This window comes from Balaenoptera musculus, chromosome 9, assembly GCF_009873245.2.
Source record: "Balaenoptera musculus isolate JJ_BM4_2016_0621 chromosome 9, mBalMus1.pri.v3, whole genome shotgun sequence".
Taxonomy (NCBI): domain Eukaryota; kingdom Metazoa; phylum Chordata; class Mammalia; order Artiodactyla; family Balaenopteridae; genus Balaenoptera; species Balaenoptera musculus.
Genome location: NC_045793.1, coordinates 38,668,352 through 38,691,076, shown reverse-complemented (window position 1 = coordinate 38,691,076; position 22,725 = coordinate 38,668,352). Strand labels below are relative to the sequence as shown.

The 22,725-nt window shown below is 38.0% G+C and overlaps 1 protein-coding gene across 5 annotated transcripts in view; it reads right to left on the bottom strand.

Moving 5' to 3' along the window:
- Nucleotides 1-22,725, bottom strand: part of IMMP2L (inner mitochondrial membrane peptidase subunit 2) — a 901,263-nt gene that overhangs the window by 850,427 nt on the left and 28,111 nt on the right. For all 5 annotated transcript variants that reach the window (XM_036863031.1, XM_036863032.1, XM_036863029.1 and 2 more), the window contains exon 3: nt 7,094-7,230. In XM_036863031.1, coding sequence (XP_036718926.1) covers nt 7,094-7,228 — 135 coding nt within the window. In that variant the 5' untranslated portion in view covers nt 7,229-7,230. The remainder of the gene's footprint in view (nt 1-7,093; nt 7,231-22,725) is intronic.

Genomic DNA, 22,725 nt, shown 5'->3' with positions numbered 1-22,725 from the left:
CACCTTTTATAAGAACCAGTGACCCTGCTGCAGGCATTCTCACTCAAATAAAATACAAAACTTTGGTGTGAGGTCATTAAACGTTTCCTAGGGTACCTTTTTACTCTAAAAGTCTCTGTAAGCAATTGAGCTCCTAATCTGAGTAATTTCATCTCACCAATACAAATTCCCTCCGTAGTTTTAACTGTATGCAATATCAGTTTTCATTTCCTGAGTTAAATTAATGTTGAGTAACATGGCATTTCTTTAAAAAAAAAAAGTGCATCTACTTTCATGGTAACCTTTCAAGCAACCAGTAGAAGTGATTCATGTGCATGAGAGGGGAATAGGTCAGTATGAATAATCATTAACCAACAATATCTGCTAGTGTTCCTTGTGTGCAGAGCATTGCTAAAGGTACATCTCATCCAATAAAAGGAATATGCCTATATAACTTGATAAAAAAATCAAATATTTCATAAACTGAATCCTATTTTCCACTGAATTATATCATTAACTTTATTTGCATTTATGACTTACCTTCAACGAGCTGTGACTCCCCATGTTTGATCACCTCTATCCTTCTAGTCAGATACCTAATGAATCTGTAAATTAATATTGGAAAACCTAACCTCAAAAAAGAACCACTGAGTAGTGTTTAAAAAGTAAAGAATTATTTCTTATAAGAGGGAATCCTGAAAATGAGCTTGTCCTATTAAATCTCAAGCCAACAGAATTTTTTTAAAGACATAAAAAGAGTTCTAATGCAAAATCTGTCACTCAAAGTGAACTTACAGTGTTGTTATAACAGTATTTATTCAATAAACTCCAAAGGATTGGTATTATATGTCCTTTAAATGAAATTCTAACTTTCATTTCTTAGATTTTCTTAAATGTCTACAAGTTGCAGAGTGACCTTTTAAAAAAGCCACACGAAAGTGATGAACCACTTGGCCCTGGGCTATTTCCAACCTAACGGCATCTAAACTGGATCAATCCATTCCAGAATTCAGTGACTTAGAATTTCAATCTATTCCAATTTTGTCGGACTTGGACTACAAAGACTAGGGTCATTCTAGGTAGACTCAAAGGTAAATACAACTTTTTAGATTACCTCTGAAATCAATCATGTGTCTTTGGCGTCTTAGTGGCTGTGGTAGATGTACTTACCTATTCACAATCCTTCCTTCCCTCCCCACCTTTGTCATGACTTCCCTGTGGGTGGAAGATACTTCCAACTAATTGTTTTGGGGTTTGCCGTGTGACTTGTTTTGACCAATGGAATGTGGACAGAAGGGTAGAAGTTCTGAACTGAGGCTTTAAGACATTCTGAGTGCTTCCACTCACCCTCCTGTGTCCTGCTATCACCCATGAGAAGAGCACGCCCCAAGCTGTCTCTATTCCTTCAGCAGAGGCTCTACAGTGAGAGATACAGGAAGCAGACTGATCCCAACACTTAGTCTAGAGTGACTACAATCCATCTACAGACCCATGAGTAAGAAATAAAGATCTGTTAAGTAAACCACTGAAATATTGGGGTTGTTTGTTGCCACAGTAACAAACTTAATACAGTGTCCAACCATAAAAGGTATTATTTTTCTGGTACCACTCTGTCTCAAATTAAAATTTCCAGGTCCATTCTCTAAAATAGTAGGCTAAGCCAGTCAAGTTTTTTTCATTTCTGGATGTACCAGGCACTGGGCAAACATTTGTCTGACAGCTTGACATCTTCTATATTAAATCTCATCTGAAGATGTATCCATCATCTAGGATTAGTAATTCTTGAACCTCCTCTGCTAAAGCAACAATACCTTGAAGACAGAATCTGTATCTGATTCACCCACCCCATAGCACCTAAAATAGTTTTGCACATACTAGCCATTTGATAAATGACTCCCTATTCCAACTCTCAGTTACCAGTGCTTATTATTATTATCCATATCCCAAAATGACCCCCTGAGTCACAAAATTACTCATATATTTGAAATGACAGAAATGACTAGATATGATCTTTCTACCTGAATACACAGGGGAACTAAAGTACTATGCAATGAATGATGCTCAAGACTGATAACTTACACCAATAGGAATTCCCTCAAAATGGCACACAGATTCCTTTAATGAATACTGAGATTTAGAATGGATAGCTGGATGATGAATCTCACGGTGCTACCTACAAACATGTAGCAGAGATGGGTCAGCATTCGAGGGTACAATTCCAAGGGAGTTTCCAGAAAGGGGTCCGTGAGCCCCTTCACTGGAGCACTTTTCTGTCTTGAGTCTGTTCATCACTGGTCCTCTGTGCCACTCTGTCTCCTGCTCAATGTCCCAGTTGTCTACTTTTCTCCATCACCCAACTGATCTTTTATTTTCTTTCCTCTTCTTCACATTTTTCTTCTTTCTTGCCTATTGCTTTTTCTGCCTTCCTTTCATACTTTTAAGCCTTGGTACAAGAAGACATCACCATGGATCCAGAATACTCCTTCTGTTCCACAACAAATCAACCAACTGCAATAACCTGCATATAATTTTCAGGCCTCAGAGTCAATAAAAGCAGATGTGTTCCTTGAAGGAAGCTCAGGGACTTCCAGGGAGCTCCACACACCTTGCCAACTATTTAGTACTTGAATCATTAGAGAAATTTGAAGACAAGAATTTTTTCGAATTTTTTGTCAAAAATTCTGCTGAACCCCATGGTCTAAACATGTTCAGTTATCAAAGCTGTATAGTAGCAAAGATCTCTTCAACTATGCTGAATTAATAAATCACCATATTTCATTATTGCACTTTCAGTTCCTAAATAATTTTAAGTATGATTTAGTGATATCTAATAAAAGTGTAAACAAGTTATCTATTATACCTAAAAGTGGTCTAAAATTCCTAAAATACAGGTCAAACCATAATAAACATACATTTTTTTCCTTTCTTCCCAGAACATCCTTTCCCCTTTTATTCCAAAAATAGCACCCCCTCTTCTTCTGGGAAGTGTCACCCTTACCTCACCATGAAAGCCCACAATGTGATGCACATATACACTGTCATTTTCTCACTCCAACTAGCCACAGGCTAGGGGTGTGCACCTGTCCAAAGCTGGGCCAATCACGGCACCCTAATCTTCTGGTCAAAGTTGATCTGTATTTGTATGGATAAGGGCATATGGCCCAAGATGAATCAATCACAGTCCTTCCTCAAGATTTTTCAAAGTGATATTAAGGCATGAGGAGAAGTCTCTCTCAGGCGGTGATGAAATTGGCATCTAAAGGCATGAGAGCTGCCAGCTGCCATGTGCCCTGCATTGAGAAGAAAGCTGGTCTGAGAGAACTAAGCCAAGATGCAGACAGAAGCAGACGCTGAAACAGAAAAGACTGAGCACCCTGGCAGCATTCAAGTCCCTGGTTCCAGTTGCCTCTGACGATTGCCACACTCCTTCCTTTCTCCTAGGTACATCATAAGCCTTCCAATCAATTCCCCTGTAAATCTAAGTCAATTCAAGCTGTTTTTCTGTAACCAGTAGCCAAGGAAATTCTACATAATCTACCAAACAAACTACAAGTTAACAAATTTGACTTATTGGGGGTAGTGGTTCAGGAATACTGTAAGAAACTCTAATGTATCTGCAACAAACTTACTATTTAGTCAACAGACGTGGCATTTAACGGTGACATTATTTAACACTTTCTTCACTGCCTTCACCCTGATATCAAAACCAGACAAAGATATTACAAAAAAAGAAAATTACAGACCAATATCATTCATAAATATAGATACAAAAATCCTCAACAAAATACTAGCAAACAGTATCCAACAACACATTAAAAGGATCATACATCATGATCAAGTGGGATTTATCCCAGGGATGCAAGGATTCTTCAATATACGCAAATCAATCCATGTGATACACCATATTAACAAAATGAAGAATAAAAACCATATGATCATCTCAACAGATGCAGAAAAGGCTCTTGATAAAATTCAGCATCCATTTATGATAAAAACTCTCCATAAAGCAGGCACAGAGGGACCCTACTTCAACATAATAAAGGCCATATACGACAAACCCACAGCAAACACATCATTCTCAATGGTGAAACACTGAAAGCATTTCCTCTAAGATCAGGAACAAGACAAGGATGTCCACTCTCACCACTATATTCAACATAGTGTTGGAAGTCCTAGGCAGAGCAATCAGAGAAGAAAAAGAAATAAAAGGAATACAAATTGGAAAAGAAGAAGTAAAACTGTCACTGTTTGCAGATGACATGATACTATACATAGAGAATCCTAAAAATGCCACCAGAAAACTACTAGAGCTAATCAATGAATTTGGTAAAGTTGCAGGATACAAAATTAATGCACAGAAATCTCTTGCATTCCTATACACTAATGATGAAAAATCTGGAAGAGAAATTAAGGAAACACTCCCATTTACCACTGCAACAAATAGAATAAAATACCTAGGAATAAACCCACCTAAGGAGAAAAAAGACCTGTATGCAGAAAACTATAAGACACTGATGAAAGAAATTAAAGAGGATACCAACAGATGGAGAGATATACCATGTTCTTGGATTGGAAGAATCAATGTTGTGAAAATGACTATACTACCCAAAGCAATCTACAGATTCAATGCGATTCCTGTCAAATTACCAATGGTATTTTTTACAGAACTAGAACAAAAAATCTTAAAATTTGTATGGAGACACAAAAGACCCTGAATAGCCAAAGCAGTCCTGAGGGAAAAAAAAGGGAGCAGGAGGAATGAGTCTCCCTGACTTCAGACTATACTACAAAGCTACAGTAATCAATACAATATAGTACCGGCACAAAAACAGAAATATAGATCAATGGAACAAGATAGAAAGTGCAGAGATATACCCACGTACATGTGGTCAACTAATCTATGACAACAGAGGCAAGGATATACAATGGAGAAAAGACAGTCTCTTCAATAAGTGGTGCTGGGAAAACTGGACAGCTACATGTAAAAGAATGAAATTAGAACACTCCCTAACACCATACACAAAAATAAACTCAAAATGGATTAGAGACCTAAATGTAAGACCAGACACTATAAAACTCTTAGAGGAAAACATAGGAAGAACACTCTTTGACATAAATCACAGCAAGATCTTTTTTGATCCACCTCCTAGAGTAATGGAAATAAAAACAAAAATAAACAAATGGGACCTAACGAAACTTAAAAGTTTTTGCACAGCAAAGGAAACTACAAACAATACGAAAAGACAACCCTCAGAATGGGAGAAAATATTTGCAAACGAATCAATGGACAAAGGATTAATCTCCAAAATATATAAACAGCTCATGCAGCTCAGTATTAAAAAAACAAACAACCCAATCCAAAAATGGGCAGAAGACCTAAATAGACATTTCTCCAAAGAAGACATACAGATGGCCAAGAAGCACATGAAAGGATGCTCAACATCACTAATTATTAGAGAAATGCAAATCAAAACTGCAATGAGGTATCACCTCACACCAGTTAGAATGGGCATCATCAGAAAATCTACAAACAACAAATGCTGGAGAGGGTGTGGAGAAAAGGGAACCCTCTTGCACTGTTGGTGGGATTGTAAACTGATACAGCCACTATGGAGAACAGTATGGAGGTTCCTTAAAAAACTAAAAATAGAATTACCATATGACCCAGCAATCCCACTACTGGGCATATACCCAGAGAAAACCGTAATTCAAAAAGACACATACACCCCAATGTTCATTGCAGCACTATGCACAATAGGCAGGTCATGGAAGCAACCTAAATGCCCATCGACAGACGAATGGATAAAGAAGATGTGGTACATATCTACAATCAAATATCACTCAGCCATAAAAGGGAACGAAATTGGGTCATTTGTAGAGATGTGGATGGATCTAGAGACTGTCATACAGAGTGAAGTAAGTCAGAAAGAGAAAAACAAATATTGTATATTAACACATATATGTGGAACCTAGAAAGATGGTACAGATGAACTGGTTTGCAGGGCAGAAATTGAGACACAGATGTAGAGAACAAACGTATGGACACCAAGGGGGGAAAGCGGCAGGGGGGTGGGGGTGGGAGTGTGATGAATTGGGAGATTGGGATTGACATGTATACACTGATGTGTATAAAATGGATGACTAATAAGAACCTGCTGTATAAAAAAATAAATTAAATTAAATTAAAAAATGTTTTTAAAAAAAGAAAATTCATTCTAACTCCTCAGAGCTGATGTCTATAACCTCACCTAGTTCTAAGACAAAAAGAAAAAAAAGTAAGTTGTTTATTCTCTGTATAATTTTAAGCTTTTAGAAGCTTATACATTCATTTTATTTATGTTTTATACACATATTGAGCACAATGCATGAACTTAATACATGCTAATAACGGAAGAAAACAAATTATATTACAAAATGCAAATTCTTCTTAGTTGCATAAACTTACTTAAACAGCTAGGTTCCAGACATCAACTTTAGAATATTCGAGTTTTCTCTAAGATACTCCAGAAGACTATTTGCATATAAGCTTTGGAAGTCTCCACTCCAAATTTCTTTCAATGTAAATAGCACTTAATCTTTTCAATCAGCAACAGGCTTAAAGAATACACTAGAATATCTGAGATCAGTGCTCTAGACTTTTCTACCTATCAGAACTGTGTGTGTGTGTGTGTGTGTGTGTGTGTAACAACAGAGTAACTGAATTTGAGCCAAATCCATCTTGCAGCTGTACTAATAATTTGATCTTAAAAGGATATTTAAGTATGGATTCAAATATGGATAACTTAAAAATCTTAAAATCTCAAGCTACAGCCACAAAAAATGGTATCATGTAGTAAAATTTCTTTAGAACCTCCATTTACAATTCCAAAAAAGAAAAAAAAAAGCCACAGATACAGAGAACTATCTGATAGTTAATTTTATTCACCTCTGCTCTGATTTTAACATGACTACATTAAAAGACCTTATAAAGAAATTTAGCAACGTTAAATTTCAGTTCAAGGCCTTTTTAAAACCTTTCAGTTCCAGCATAGAGATAATACACAGAAATATCATTTCTAATGCCTGAGAAACAATGAAGCATGTGTTTTAAAGAACGAAGTCACATTAGTCTCACCTGCATTGATGCTCCTTCCACTCTTGCCACACAGGCAACCCGATCCAGGAAAGTCACTGCCACAGGCACCGCCACAAAGAAGCCTTTACAAAAGGCCTTGAAGTATCTCTTCACCCAGCCTTGAGACAGTGCCATACCTAAAAGCACAAAGAAAACAAATATGACATTAGCCTCAATAAGGTGAAAAGAAAAACACAAAAACAGCCCAAGAAAAATAAGAGTTAAGAAAAAGCAACCTCATCTCAATATGTTTCACACTCATCCCTATAACCATTGGAATAAATTTGACTTAAAATCCCAAAGGCAAATACGTTAACTTAGGTTAACTCTTTTCAGTAGCTCAAGTAGCTTACTAATTTCAATAGAAAATTTCTCCTCACAAAGCAATGAGTTAGAAGAAAATAAGCATTCCAAAAGTAAGTCCTTTCCTGTTGCTGACTATGGTGGAGATGCTCCTTAAAGCCCTGATATCTGTTCTCTTCTGCAATAATTGAAGTTCTAGTGGGACATATGGCTGCCCAGCCTCCCTTGCAGCTAAGTGTGACCTTGTGACTATGTTTGATGAATGGCATATAAGCAGAAATTACATACTTCCAACCTGTGCCCTTAAAAGAAGTATGCCCTCCACTTTCTGTTCCCATTTTGTGATACCTGTGATAAGGAGGTGGTTGTAGGAACAGGAGTAGCCACCTCAAGTTAAAGATGGCAAAGCAACAAAATAGAAGGGTCCTAGGTCTCCAGCACCATGCAGGCACTGTCATTGCCCTGCATCGCTTACACTCGAGCTGTTAATTAAGAGGTAAATCATTTTCCATCATGTTTAAGCCAATGCTATAGGGCCTATGTTATAGCAGCCAAACTGATCCTAACTAATACAACAATGAAATCTATGGGAAATCAAGAAAAAAAATCACTGCATATGAATTCAATACAGAAAATTATCAACCCTCACTTAGCCCCATAACTTGATTAATTTTCAGATTTCAGATTGCCTAGCTAAGGCAATCCTTAAACTGTCTCAAGCAATGAAAAACAAAATAGTGAGAGATCAAGATATGCTACCCTAGCAGACCCAATGGAGTCAAACTCAGTCCAACAGATGAAGAATCTTCCTGGCTGGAAAAGGCAAATGACCAGTTTGCTCACCAGTTTCTCAAAACAATACTTATTCATACGGTGTAACAGACTATAATTTTTGTCTGTTTTATTTCTTGAACAGGACTAGATAGATACAGGGAGACTGGATTATTCTAGCGGTCCAGGGCAAGAGATGATGGTAGGATGGATTATGGTGGTGGTGGTGGTGGTGGTGGTGGTGGTAGAGATGGACCAACATGGGCAAACTTATACCTATTTTGGAAGTTAAACTGACAGGATTGAAAATGGATGGGCAAGGGCTGGGGAGAGGAGAGGAGACAAGAAAACTGTCAAGGGGTAGTTGTGACCTATCCAAGCACTGTTATTTTGTCATTCCCTTGGATTACATTCCAAAGTACTAAAAACATGCTCATAATTCAATTCCTCAAACTTCTAGTAAGTACAAGGTCATGAGGTGGGTGCTAGGGATACAGGAGTGAAAAGTAGATACGGTCCTTGCACTCAAGCAGTTACAAAGTGCCAGGGAAGACTGCCCTTAAACAAATATTTCCAATGGAAATGAGCATTAAAATGGGCCAATGTCTCTGGAGCATGGGAACATGGAGCAAGGAAGTCTATCCATCAGAAAATGATTCAGGAAGGTCTCTCAAAGGAAATGGCATTTGAGGTGAGACCTGGGCTCTTTGGGCAAAAGGAGCAGCATGTATGAAGTCTTCAGAGCAAAATAAAATATGGTTATTATAGAAACTAAAAGAAGTTCAATTTGGATGGAGTATACATAAACTTTACTATATTAATTCTCAATTTTTAATTCAGTAAACATTTACTTATTGCCTGCTAAACACCAATGCTAAGTGCAGATATAAAGACAGCTACATATACAGTATAATATCATTTTAAAACTCTCACTAAACAATATATTTTCTATATAAATGTATGCATATAAAAGCATTTTAGGGGCTTCCCTGGTGGCGCAGTGGTTGAGGGTCTGCCTGCCGATGCGGGGGACGCAGGTTCGAGCCCTGGTCTGGGGGGATCCCACATGCCGCAGAGGGGCTGGGCCCGTGAGCCACAACTACTGAGCCTGCGCGTCTGGAGCCTGTGCTCCGCAACGGGAGAGGCCGCGGTGGTGAGAGGCCCGCGCACCACGATGAAGAGTGGCCCCCACTCGCCGCAACTACAGAAAGCCCTAGCACAGAAACGAAGACCCAACACAGCCAAAAATAATAAATAAATAAATAAATAAATAGAAATTAGAGCACTGAATGTAAGATGAGAAAAGTTAAAAAAAAAAGCATTTTAAATAGTTATTTGCAGTATTGTTTTAATCATTTAGTAAACACCCATATGTCACCTGAATAATTATTAAAATATAGAGAGAGACAGAAAAAAGCAGGTTTATCAAAATGCTTAAAATGGTTCATTCTAGATGTTGAGAAAGTAGATGATGAACTATTTTCTTCTTTGAACTTCAGTTGGTTTCTAATATTTACAAAAGAAAGATGGTCCTCAGAAGTCACTTTAATATATAGATACTATGGGGTAAAACTAGTTCTTGCTCTTTTTCCCATCACAATAAACAAACCACACTTTTGCAGTCTAGTCTCTGCTGCTCCAAGTAGAACAAGAAAGATTCTTCCCTGTTTGTGCACCGATCAATATATTATAACTGACTGCAATTCTTTTACGTAGCCAATTCAGACTATGACAGAATATTACATGCTTTTGAAAACATCTTGAAAGTTTGAAGAGCCTTGGAAATTCTTACCTTTCTACTCACCCACAGTAAGCACTTTAGTTCAAACAGGAAAAAAATACTGACAATTCATATAACAACTAACCTGACCACTTGACTATTTAAGTAATTAATAAACTGGCTTTAAACACACAAACCTATGCTTGCTTAAATATATTTTAATAATCAGGTCAAAGAGACTTAGATAACCAGAAGATTTAGACTCAAAAAAAAAATGGATAGAACAAATACAAATAGAAAAACATGTTTCTATACATCTGTGGCTCTTAGAATAAAAGTAGCAAATATATGGACAGAATGAAAATATAATGTGTTCTCTTTGTTATTCCCCGCGCCCTGCATGCATGGACCTCCATCTTCACTAAATAACTAGGGATAGCAGCAGGATAGAAACTAGGAAAGCTTCAAATATGATGACGCCACAGCTATCCCAGTTGTAAGGTAGCATGCATGACTACAATGTAAATTAAAGGGGAAAAATACATTAACATAAGTTGCATTAAATTCAGGTTCCCAGAATTTTACACCTCCACTTCTTTTCCAATATAAACTCCCCCTACACTGCTACTGCATTCAGTCACTGTGGCACCCAGGAAGGAGCATGGTAACGAGAGTCAGGGGCCCTGAGGTGGCGTCCTCTCTATGTCTACTATTAGCTGCATGTCTTTGATCAACTCACTTCTGGTCCTCAGTTTCCTCATCTATAAAAAGAAAGGGGTTAGATTCAATTTCTAAGATCCTTTCTAGGGCTAACATTCTATATTCTTACACATTTTTTGATTGTTTCTCCAGGATGCTGAGAAGGTACTAAAATTAAGAAAAGCACTTAGATTATTATTGACTAAGAAGAACTGTTATGTTGCCTTTTAGGTTTGAGATTTTATTTTAATGTTGAAATGAAAAAAAACTTTGCTTTTATTAAACAAATAGTTAAAAAGGGAAGCAGAGAGGAAGTTGGAACTAGTGCAATTTATGTGAAAGGACATTTTAAATACAGGTAAAGACCTGAAAGCCACTGCCCTTTCCCTTCTCACGCTCACAACTCCACTGCTGATCAGGGCACTGCCGCCGTCACCTGCACAACGGTAAGGACAAATATTTTTCTACCGAGAGATTCTCAAAGAGCATGTGGGAGCTGTGGGAGGTATGCCAATCTGAAGGTATGCAGATTCTGCCCCAAGCCAAGGGGAAAAATAAAAGCTGCCTTGCAGATAAGGGGTCACTACTTTCAGAGGCTTAAAAGCAAAGTCTCAGTACAGTCCTGTCCTACCTGAATTGTGAACCACACCTCTACCTCATAATAAAATGCTTTTAGAAGCTTCTCACTATCTTTAGAATACTAAAGCTATACATAAATGAAGAAATGAATATTATACTTCTATGTCAAGTCATATCAAATAAAATGTTTAAAGTGCTATGGCATTCACACTTCATTAAAGTTAATGTATTTCTTTTTCTACAAAGAACCATTGGGATGATCTGGTCTTTTGTTCACACCTTAAATGTTTAAAACTACAATACTAATAAGCACCTAGCGTCCACTTCCTCTGACAAAATTTCCTTTAAGCAATAATAATGTGACCATCCCTGGCAAAAAAGGAATAATTTTTATTCCTAGTGAACTAGTGAACTCATTCTTCTAGTAACCACGCAAGTCATTTAGGTTCAAAACATTGCTCCTGAGAAAATTATTGCTTAAGTAGTAGGCACACCTGGTTCATTGCTGAAGTACATAAATGAGAATATTTTTAAATAAGGTTTCAGAGTTCACTGAAATCATATTTGCCGCCTGGTATAAAACACCTGCAAGTAAAAGGTTTTTTGGTGCTACTGACCTCAACCACATAATGACCTATACTCTAAATACCTCTCTTTCCTCTCACAACTTGTTATGGTTTGATCATACATGAATTCATCTAAAATCATTCTTAAACTTGCATATATTTTAGCTTATACAAAGTCACTAATCACTCATCCATAGCAACCATGTGAATAAATACAACACAAGTCATCCTAACTATAAAAACTATTTTAAAATTGTGTGGCAGCTTTGAAGGTAAGAGGAAAACAATAAATTACAAAGCAGTATCTTATATAAAATGTAACCTTTCCATCATAGAAATCAGCCTGCACATTTGGATAGCCAAATCAAGATTTTATTTCTAAATTCAAACTACGAATATCAGAGAATAAAAGAGCAGGGACCCAAACAAATCTGACACCCAATTCCTGACTCAGTCAATATATATTTATTGATCACCTACTATGTAACTCTGCTAACGGGTGAGCACATAATGCAGAACAAGGCAGGCTTGGTCCTTGGCCACGTGGAGCTTACATTTTCATTCTCTCTACATTAAGTGCCTACTTTGTGCTACTCACTATGCTAAGATACCAAAAGTAAAAAGGCACACTGAGTCATAGTTCCTTCCCAAAGGACTTGTGATAAGATCACAAGAATGAGTAGATGACCACACGTGATCAGGCTACCCTCCTCCACGTTATCTCTCCAGGAGCTCCTGGTACCAATAACCTCACTCTGCAAACAAAGCATAAGCATGTGCAATAGGAGGCAGGAGGCATTAGGATACATATACACTGAATCAAGGGAAAAATAATAACTGATGAACTAGAACAATTTTGATTCCACTGGAAGCAGATCTGGGAAAGTAACTGATGGATACCAATTTGAAATAAATTTCAGGGCCACCTTCCTCCTTTCAGATTATAAATAAATACCATAAAAGTAGATAATTGGTAATCTTTAGAATGTGAACTCCAGCATGAAATTATTTATCTTTTAACTTGTGTGACTTAATAGTTCACACTCAAAAATTTGCAGAAAGGACAAAATGGCAAAAAAAAATAAAGTATGAAGAAAAACTAGCCAAACAAAATAAAGGAAAGAAAGGTGGGCTTCCCTGGTGGTGCAGGGGTTAAGACTCCACCTGCCAATGCAGAGAACACGGGTTCAAGCCCTAGGCCAGGAAGATCACACATGCCGCAGAGCAATTAAGCCCGTGCACCACAACTACTGAGCCTCTGTCTAGAGCCCACGAGCCACAACTACTGAAGACCGTGAGGCACAACTACCAAAGCCCACACACCTAGAGCCCATGCTCCACAATAAGAGAAGCCACCACAGCGAGAAGCTTGAGCACCGCAATGAAGAGTAGCCCCTGCTCACTGCAGCTAGAGACAGCCCGTGCGAAGCAACAAAGACCCAACACAGCCAAAAATAAATAAATAAATAAATTTATTTAAAAAAATAAAAGAAAGAAATGTAATGGGGTTACACATAAAGTGAATCATGTTCTGGAAAAGAAACCCAATTTTAAAAGTCCACACTGGGAGAGGACTGGAGTTGGCTGCGTGAACACAGCCTGAAGGGGGCTAGTGCACCACAGCTAGCCGGGAGGGAGTCCGGGAAAAAGTCTGGACCTGCCTAAGAGACAAGAGACTATTGTTTCGGGGTGTGCAAGGAGAGGGAATTCAGAGCACCACCTAAATGAGCTCCAGAGATGGGAATGGGCCGCGGCTATCAGCGCAGACCCCAGAGACGGTCATGAGACGCTAAGGCTGCTGCTGCAGCCACCAAGAAGCCTGTGTGTGAGCACAGGTCACTATCCACACGGCCCCTCCCAGGAGCCAGTGCAGCCCGCCACTGCCAGGGTCCCATGATACAGTGACAACTTTCCCTGGAGAACACACGGTGCACCTCAGGCCAGTGCAACATCATGCTGGCTTCTGCCGCCGCAGGCTCGCCCCACATTCCACACCCCTCCCTCCCACCAGCCTGAGTGACCCAGAGTCCCCTAATCAGCTGCTACTTTAACGCCATCCTGTCTGCTCAGGGAACAGACGACCTCAGGTGACTTACATGCAGAGGCGGGGCCAAATCCAAAGCTGAACCCCAGGAGCTGTGTGAACAAAGAAGAGAAAGGGAAATCTCTCCCAGCAGCCTCAGGAGCAGCAGATTAAATCTCCACAATCCACTTGATGTACCCTGCATCTCTGGAATACCTGAATCGACAACAAATCACCCCAAAATTGAGGCAGTGGACTTTAGGAGCAACTGTAGACTTGGAGTTTGCTTTCTGCATCTAATTTGTTTCTGGTTTTATGTTTATCTTCATTTAGTATTTAGAGCTTACTATCATTGGTAGATTTGTTTACTGATTTGGTTGCTCTCTTCCTTTTATATATATATATATTTTCTTCCTTTTTCTCTTTTTGTGAGTGTGTATGTGTATGCTTCTTTGAGTGATTTTGTCTGTATAGCTTTGTTTCACCATTTATCCTAGGGTTCTGTCTGTTTGGTTTTTTGGGTGTTTTTTGTATAGTTTTTAGCGCTTGTTATCATTGGTGGATTTGTTTATTGGTTTGGTTGCTTGCTTCTTTCTTACTTTTTTTTATTACTTTTTAATTTTTTTACTTTTAACAATATTTTTTAATTTTTATTTTAATAACTTTATTTTATTTTACTTTTTCTTTTTCTTTTTTTTTCTCCCTTTTCTTCTGAGCCATGTGGCTGACAAGGTCTTGGTGCTCTGGCCGGGTGTCAGGCCAGAGCCTCTTAGATGGGAGAGCCAAGTTCAGGACATTGGTCCAACAGAGACCTCCCAGCCCCACATAATATAAAACGGTGAAAGCTCTCCCAGAGATCTCCATCTCAATGCTAAGAACCAACTCCACTCAACAATCAGCAAGCTGCAGTGCTGGACAACCCATGCCAAACAATGACCAAGACAGGAACATAAACCCACCCATTAGCAGAGAGGCTACCTAAAATCATAATAAGTTCACAGGCACCCCAAAACACACCTTGGGATGCGGCCCTGCCCACCAGAAAGACAAGATCCAGACTCATCCACCAGAACACAGGCACCAGTTCCCTCCAGCAGGAAGCCTACATAACCCATTAAACTAACCTTACCCACGGGGGGCAGACAGCAAAAACATTGGGAATTATGAACCTGCAGCCTCTGAAAAGGAGACCCCAAATGCAGTAAATTAAGCCAAATGAGAAGACAGAGAAATACACAGCAAATGAAAGAGCAAGGTAAAAACCCACTAGACCAAAAAAATGAAGAGGAAATAGGTAGTCTACCTGAAAAAGAATTCAGAGTAATGATAGTAAAGATGATCCAAAATCTTGGAAACAGAATGGAGAAAATAGAAGAAACGATTAACAAGGACCTAGAAGAACTAAAGAGCAAACAATGATGAACAACACAATAAATGAAATTAAAAATTCTCTAGAAGCAATCCATAGCAGAATAACTGAGACACAAAAACGGATAAGTGACCTGGAAGATAAAATAGTGGAAATAACTACTGCAGAGCAGAACAAAGAAAAAAGAATGAAAAGAATCGAGGACAGTCTCAGAGACCTCTGGGACAACATTAAATGCACCAACATTTGAATTATAGGGGTCCCAGAAGAAGAAGAGAAAAAGAAAGGGACTGACAAAATATTTGAAGACATTATACCTGAAAACTTCCCAAGTATGGGAAAGGAAATAGTCAGTCAAGTCCGGAAAGTGCAGAGAGTCCCATACAGGATAAATGCAAGAAGAAACACTCCAAGACACATATTAATCAAACTATCAAAAATTAAATACAAGGCTACCCTGGTGGCGCAGTGGTTGAGAGTCTGCCTGCCGGTGCAGGGGACACGGGTTCGAGCCCTGGTCTGGGAGGATCCCACATGCCGCGTAGCAGCTGGGCCCGTGGGGCACAGCTGCTGAGCCTGCGGGCCACAGCTGCTGAGCCTGCGCGTCTGGAGCCTGTGCTCCACAACAGGAGAGGCCGCGACAGTGAGAGGCCCGCGCACCACGATGAAGAGTGGCCCCTGCTTGCCACAGCTAGAGAGGGCCCTCGCGCAGAAACGAAGACCCAATGCAGCCATAAATAGATAAATAAGTAAATTAAATAAATAAATAAGACTTTAAAAAAAAAAAAAAGAATCTGCCTCCCAGCGCAGGGGACACGGGTTTGAGCCCTGGTCCAGGAAGATCCCACATACCGCGGAGCTACTAAGCCTGTGCGCCACAACTACCGAGCCTACACTCTAGAGCCTGTGAGCCACAACTACTGAAGCCCGCGTGCCTAGAGACCGTGCTCTGCAACAAAAGAAGCCACTGCAATGAAAAGACAGTGCACCAAAATGAAGAGTAACCCCCGCTCACCACAACTAGACAAAAGCCTACACACAGCAACGAAGACCCAATGCAGCCAAAAAATTTTTTTTAAATTTTTTTTAATTAAATACAAAGAAAAAATATTAAAAGCAGCAAGGGAAAAGCAACAAATGACATATAAGGGAATCGCCATAAGGTTAACAGCTGATTTCTCAGCAGAAACTCTGTAAGCCAGAAGGGTGTGGCAGGACATATTTAAAGTGATGAAAGGGAAAATCCTACAACCAAGATTACTCTACCCAGCAAGGATCTCATTCAGATTCAACGGAGAAATTAAAACCTTTACAGACAAGCAAAAGCTAAGAGGACTCAGCACCACCAAACAAGCTTTACAACAAATGCTGAAGGAACTTCTCTAGGCAGGAAATACAAGAGAAGGAAAAGACCTACCATAAAAAACCCAAAACAATTAAGAAAATGGTAATAGGAACATGCATATCGATAACTGCCTTAAATGTAAATGGATTAAATGCTCCAACCAAAAGACACAGACTGGCTGAATGGATACAAAAACAAGACCCGTATATATGCTGTCTACAAGAGACCCACTTCAGGCCTAGGGGCACATACAGACTGAAAGTGACAGGATGGAAAAAGATATATCATACAAATGGAAATCAAAATAAAGCTAGAGTAGCAATTCTCACACCAGACAAAATAGACTTTAAAATAAAGAATGTTGCAAGACACAAAGAAGGACACTACATAACGATCAGGGGATCAATCCAGAATGTATAACAATTATAAACATTTATGCACCCAACATAGGAGCACCTCAAAACATAAGGCAAATGCTAACAGCCATAAAAGGGGAAATCGACAGTAACACAATTATAGCAGGGGACTTTAACACCCCACTTTCACCAATGGACAGATCATCTGAAATGAAAATAAATAAGGAAACACAAGCTCTAAATGATACATTAAACAAGATGGAATAAATTGATATATATATAGGACATTCCATCCAAAAACAACAGAATACACTTTCTTCTCCAGTGCTCATGGAGCATTCTCCAAGATAGATCATATCTTGGGTCACAAATCAAGCCTTGGTAAAGTTAAGAAAATTGAAATCGTATCAAGTATCTTTTCCAACCACAACAGTATGAGACTAGGTATCAATTATAGGAAAAAATCTGTAAAAAATACGAACACATGGAGGATAAACAATACACTAGTAAGTAACCAAGAGATCATGGAAGAAATCAAAGAAGAAATCAAAAAATACCTAGAAACAAATGACAATGAAAACACGACAACCCAAAACCTATGGGATGCAGGAAAAGCAGTTCTAAGAGGGAAGTTTATAGCAATACAATCCTCCTCAAGAAACAAGAAACATCTCAAATAAACAACCTAACCTTACACATAAAGCAATTAAAGAAACAAGAAAAAAAAAAAAACCCCGAAGTTAGCAGAAGGAAAGAAATCATAAAGATCAGATCAGAAATAAATGAAAAAGAAATGAAGGAAACGATAGCAAAGATCAATAAAGCTAAAAGCTGGTTCTTTGAGAAGATAAACAAAATTGGTAAACCATCAGCCAGACTTATCAAGAAAAAAAGGGAGAAGACTCAAATCAACAGGATTAGAAATGAAAAAGGAGAAGTAACAACTGACACTGCAGAAATACAAAGGATCATGAGAGATTACTACAAGCAACTATATGCCAATAAAATGGACAACCTGGACGAAATGGACAAATTCTTAGAAAAGTACAACCTTCCGAGACTGAACCAGGAAGAAATAGAAAATATAAACAGACCAATCACAAGCACTGAAATTGAGACTGTGATTAAAAATCTTCCAACAAACAAAAGTCCAGGACCAGATGGCTTCACGGCGAATTCTATCAAACATTTAGAGAAGAGCTAACACCTATCCTTCTCAAACTCTTCCAAAATATTGCAGAGGGAGGCCCACTCCCAAACTCATTCTACGAGGGCACCATCACCCTGATACCAAAACCAGACAAAGATGTCACAAAGAAAGAAAACTACGGGCCAATGTCACTGATGAACATAGATGCAAAAATCCTCAACAAAATACTAGCAAACAGAATCCAACGGCACATTAAAAGGATCAAGTGGGGTTTATCCCAGGAATGCAAGGATTCTTCAATATACACAAATCAATCAACGTGATAAACCATATTAACAAACTGAAGAATAAAAACCATATGATCATCTCAATAGATGCAGAAAAAGCTTTTGACAAAATCCAACACCCATTTATGATAAAAAACCCTCCAGAAAGTAGGCATAGAGGGAACTTGCCTCAACATAATACAGGCCATATATGACACACCCAAAACAAACATTGTTCTCAATGGTGAAAAACTGAAACCATTTCCTCTAAGATCAGGAACAAGACAAGGTTGCCCACTCTCACCACTATTATTCAACATAGTTTTGGAAGTTTTAGCCACAGAAATCAGAGGAGAAAAAGAAATAAAAGGAATCCAAACTGGAAAAGAAGAAGTAAAACTGTCACTCTTTGCAGATGACATGATACTATACACAGAGAATCCTAAAGATGCTACCAGAAAACTACTAGAGCTAATCAATGAATTTGGTAAAGTAGCAGGATACAAAATTAATGCACAGAAATCTCTTGCATTCCTATACACTAATGATGAAAAATCTGAAAGAGAAATTAAGGAAACACTCCCAATTACCATTGCAAAAAAAAGAATAAAATACCCAGGAATAAACTTACATAAGGAGAAAAAAGACCCATATGCAGAAAATTACAAGACACTGATGAAAGAAATTAAAGATGATACAAACAGATTAAAGATGATACAAACAGATGATACAAACATGTTTTTGGATTGGAAGAATCAGCATTGTGAAAATGACTATACTACCCAAAGCAATATACAGATTCAATGCAATCTCTTTCAAACTACCCATGGCATTTTTCACAGAACTAGAACAAAAATTTCACAATTTGTATGGAAACACAAAAGACCCCGAAGAGCCAAAGCAATCTTAAGAAAGAAAAACGGAGCTGGAGGAATCAGGCTCCTGGACTTCAGACTATACTACAAAGCAACAGTAATCAAGACAGTATGGGACTGGCACAAAAACAGAAATATTGATTAATGGAACAGGATAGAAAGCCCAGAGATAAACCCACGCACATATGGTCACCTTATTTTTGATAAAGGAGGCAAGAATATACAATGGAGAAAAGACAGCCTCTTCAATAAGTGGTGCTGGGAAAACTGGACAGCTACATGTAAAAGAATGAAATTAGAACACTCCCTAACACCATACACAAAAATAAACTCAAAATGGATTAAAGACCTAAATGTAAGGCCAGACACTATAAAACTCTTAGAGGAAAACATAGGCAGAACACTCTATGACATAATCACAGCAACATCCTTTTTGACCCACCTCCTAGAGAAATGGAAATAAAAAGAAAAATAAACAAATGGGACCTAATGCAACTTAAAAGCTTTTGCACAGCAAAGGAAACCATAAATAAGAAGATGAAAAGACAACCCTCAGAATGGGAGAAAATATTTGCAAATGAAGCAACTGACAAAGGATTAATCTCCAAAATTTACAAGCAGCTCATGCAGCTCAATATCAAAAAAACAACCAACCCAATCCAAAAATGGGCAGAAGACCTAAATAGACATTTCTCCAAAGAAGATATACAGACTGCCAACAACCACATGAAAGAATGCTCAACATCATTAATCATTAGAGAAATGCAAATCACAACTACAATGTGATATCACCTCACACCGGTCAGAATGGCCATCATCAAAAAATCTACAAACAATAAATGCTGGAGAGGGTGTGGAGAAAAGGGATCCCTCTTGCACTGTTGGTGGGAATGTAAATTGATACAGCCACTATGAAGAACAGTGTGGAGGTCCCTTAAAAAACTACAAATAGAACTACCATACGACCCAGCAATCCCACTACTGGGCATATACCCTGAGAAAACCATAATTCAAAAAGAGTCATGTACCACAATGTTCACTGCAGCACTATTTACAACAGCCAGGATATGGAACCAACGTAAATGTCCATCAACAGATGAATGGATAAAGAAGATGTGGCACATATATACAATGGAATATTACTCAGCCATAAAAGGAAATGAAATTGAGTTATTTGTAGTGAGGTGGATGGACCTACAGTCTGTCATACAGAGTGAAGTAAGTTAGAAAGAGAAAAACAAATACCATATGCTAACACAGGTATATGGAATCTAAAAAAAAAAAATGGTTCTGATGAACCTAGGGGCAGGACAGGAATAAAGACACAGACGTAGAGAATGGACTTGTGGGCACAGGGAGGGGGAAGGGTAAGCTGGGACGAAGTGAGAAAGTGGCATTGACATATATACACTACCAAATGTAAAATAGATAGCTAGTGGGAAGCAGCCGCATAGCACAGGGAGATCAGCTCGGTGCTTTGTGTCTAACTAGAGGAGTGGGATAGGGAGGGTGGGAGGGAGATGCAAGAAGGAGGAGATATGGTGATATATGCATATGTATGGCTGATTCACTTTGTTATACAGCAGAAACTAACACACCATTGTAAAGCAATTATACTCCAATAAAGATGTTAAAGTAAATAAATAAATAATAAAAATAAAAGTCCACATTGGTGGGACTTCCCTGGATTCCCTGAGAATCCAAAAGACCTCAGTACAAATCATGATTCAATCATGTGACTTTGGACAAATTACTTCATCTTCCTGAGCCACAATTTTTCCATGTGAGAAAGCTTGCTGGGTGTTTTGGAAGTTCAAAATGTTCAGACATGTGGCATTTTTTAAAAAAATAAGCATTAGTATGAAGGGGAAAAAAACCCCATAAAACTAGCATCTGAACATATTATGTGTAATGTATTAGAGAACAATGGCTAGATCATCAAATAAAAGGTGTTTCTTCAGATAAAAGCATTAGCCATGTCCAAAGAAAAGGACTAGCAATAACAAATCAAAAAAGGGCAAGAGACTTAAGGATGTCCATTACATACAATAAAACCTATAAAGCCTATCTTCTAAATAATGGGACACCTAATATCCAGAGTGATAGTTTTGTTCTGCTTTGAATCTAATCTTGTTCTAAGATTTGATGGGTTAGGGATGATCATCTTTCCTGATGTCTGCCAAATAACAAGAATTATGGAGTCCCAACACCAGCACTGTCTTAGGTGTTTTGAGAATTATTTTTAAGCAGAATATAAGAAATATATGACTTAGCAACAAAATTGGACCAGAGGAATAATTAATATAATAGACATTGGGAAAAAAGAAAAGAAAAATAGGAGCTGGAATTGCAAGAAAAAAAATTCATGCGAAAAGCTGAAAAGAAAAAAATGAATTAGAATGTAGGTGGTAAGTTTAAGAATGTTCACTCTAAAATTCTTACAATTTTTCTGTACGTTTAAAATTTTTCATTAAAATGTTGAAAATAAAAGAAGGATAAATTACATTTGGTAAATTTCTCAGACAAGAGGAAAATGTGATTATGAGAGTAAAGGTACATATGGCCTATTTCAGATAGTGAGAATACCGGCCAGACCAGGGAACAGGAGATATATTAAGAGCAGTGAGGAATAAGACTGGATTTAATGCTTATTTTTTATTTTGCTTTGTTTTGTTTCTTAGCAATATGGAAAGCATCATCTCAATGTTTTTGGAAACCATATAAAACAAAATCCACATCACAACAGTTGCCCTCTCTAAGAGCTGGCTCAGGCCACCCTAATCCTGTATCCTTATCCTTTAAGTCCATGTAGACACAATTTGACTGCATTTACAAGTAAGGCCCAATCTCAAATTTCAGTTATTAAGATGCCATAGATTTTACAAAAGTAGTTTACCATAAAAATTAACAGGACAGAAAATAGCTTTCTATGAAATGAGGAAAACCGTATTAAATGATGACCATTAGCAGGGAGAAGCTTGGTAAGATTTAAACTCTAATAACCACAAAATTTAGATTTCAACTGTACTGTATTTTTTTTCCAATTTAATAGAAAAGCATAACTGCTGTCATTAAGTAGACGCTAAAGGCAATGTGAACATTAAGCTAACAATGTAGCAACTTAAATATATGTGTAAATGAAACAGACCAGGTACTTATCTACAACCCAAAGAAAGTAATTAGAGGACTTTGGACTATTTCACCATAAGCCCATTTATTCCTGAAGCAATAATATTTTGAATTAGCTAAAGAACGTATTTCCAGCATCAGAATACTTGCTGAACAGCTAAAAAGAAAATACAGCATTATTTAGCATTTAGACTGTGAGTGAAATTGGCTTTTAAAAAATTAAGAGAGCCTGTAAACGGAAAAAGTATGCTTTCCAAAAGCAAAATCTCAAAACCCTTCAACAATCAAAACTAAGCAATAGAAGTCAGAGGAAATAAGGAAAAGATGATAACACTGAGAACCTATAAAAAGAAGGGCACAAGATCAACAAGAAGAATAATAGGAAGTAAGCGTCAGGCGATAATATGAGTTTCCGGGGAAATGTCCCCTAAAACTCCATGTGACACGCAGTTCCCGAAGCACAGCTGTCCCTGACCTATCT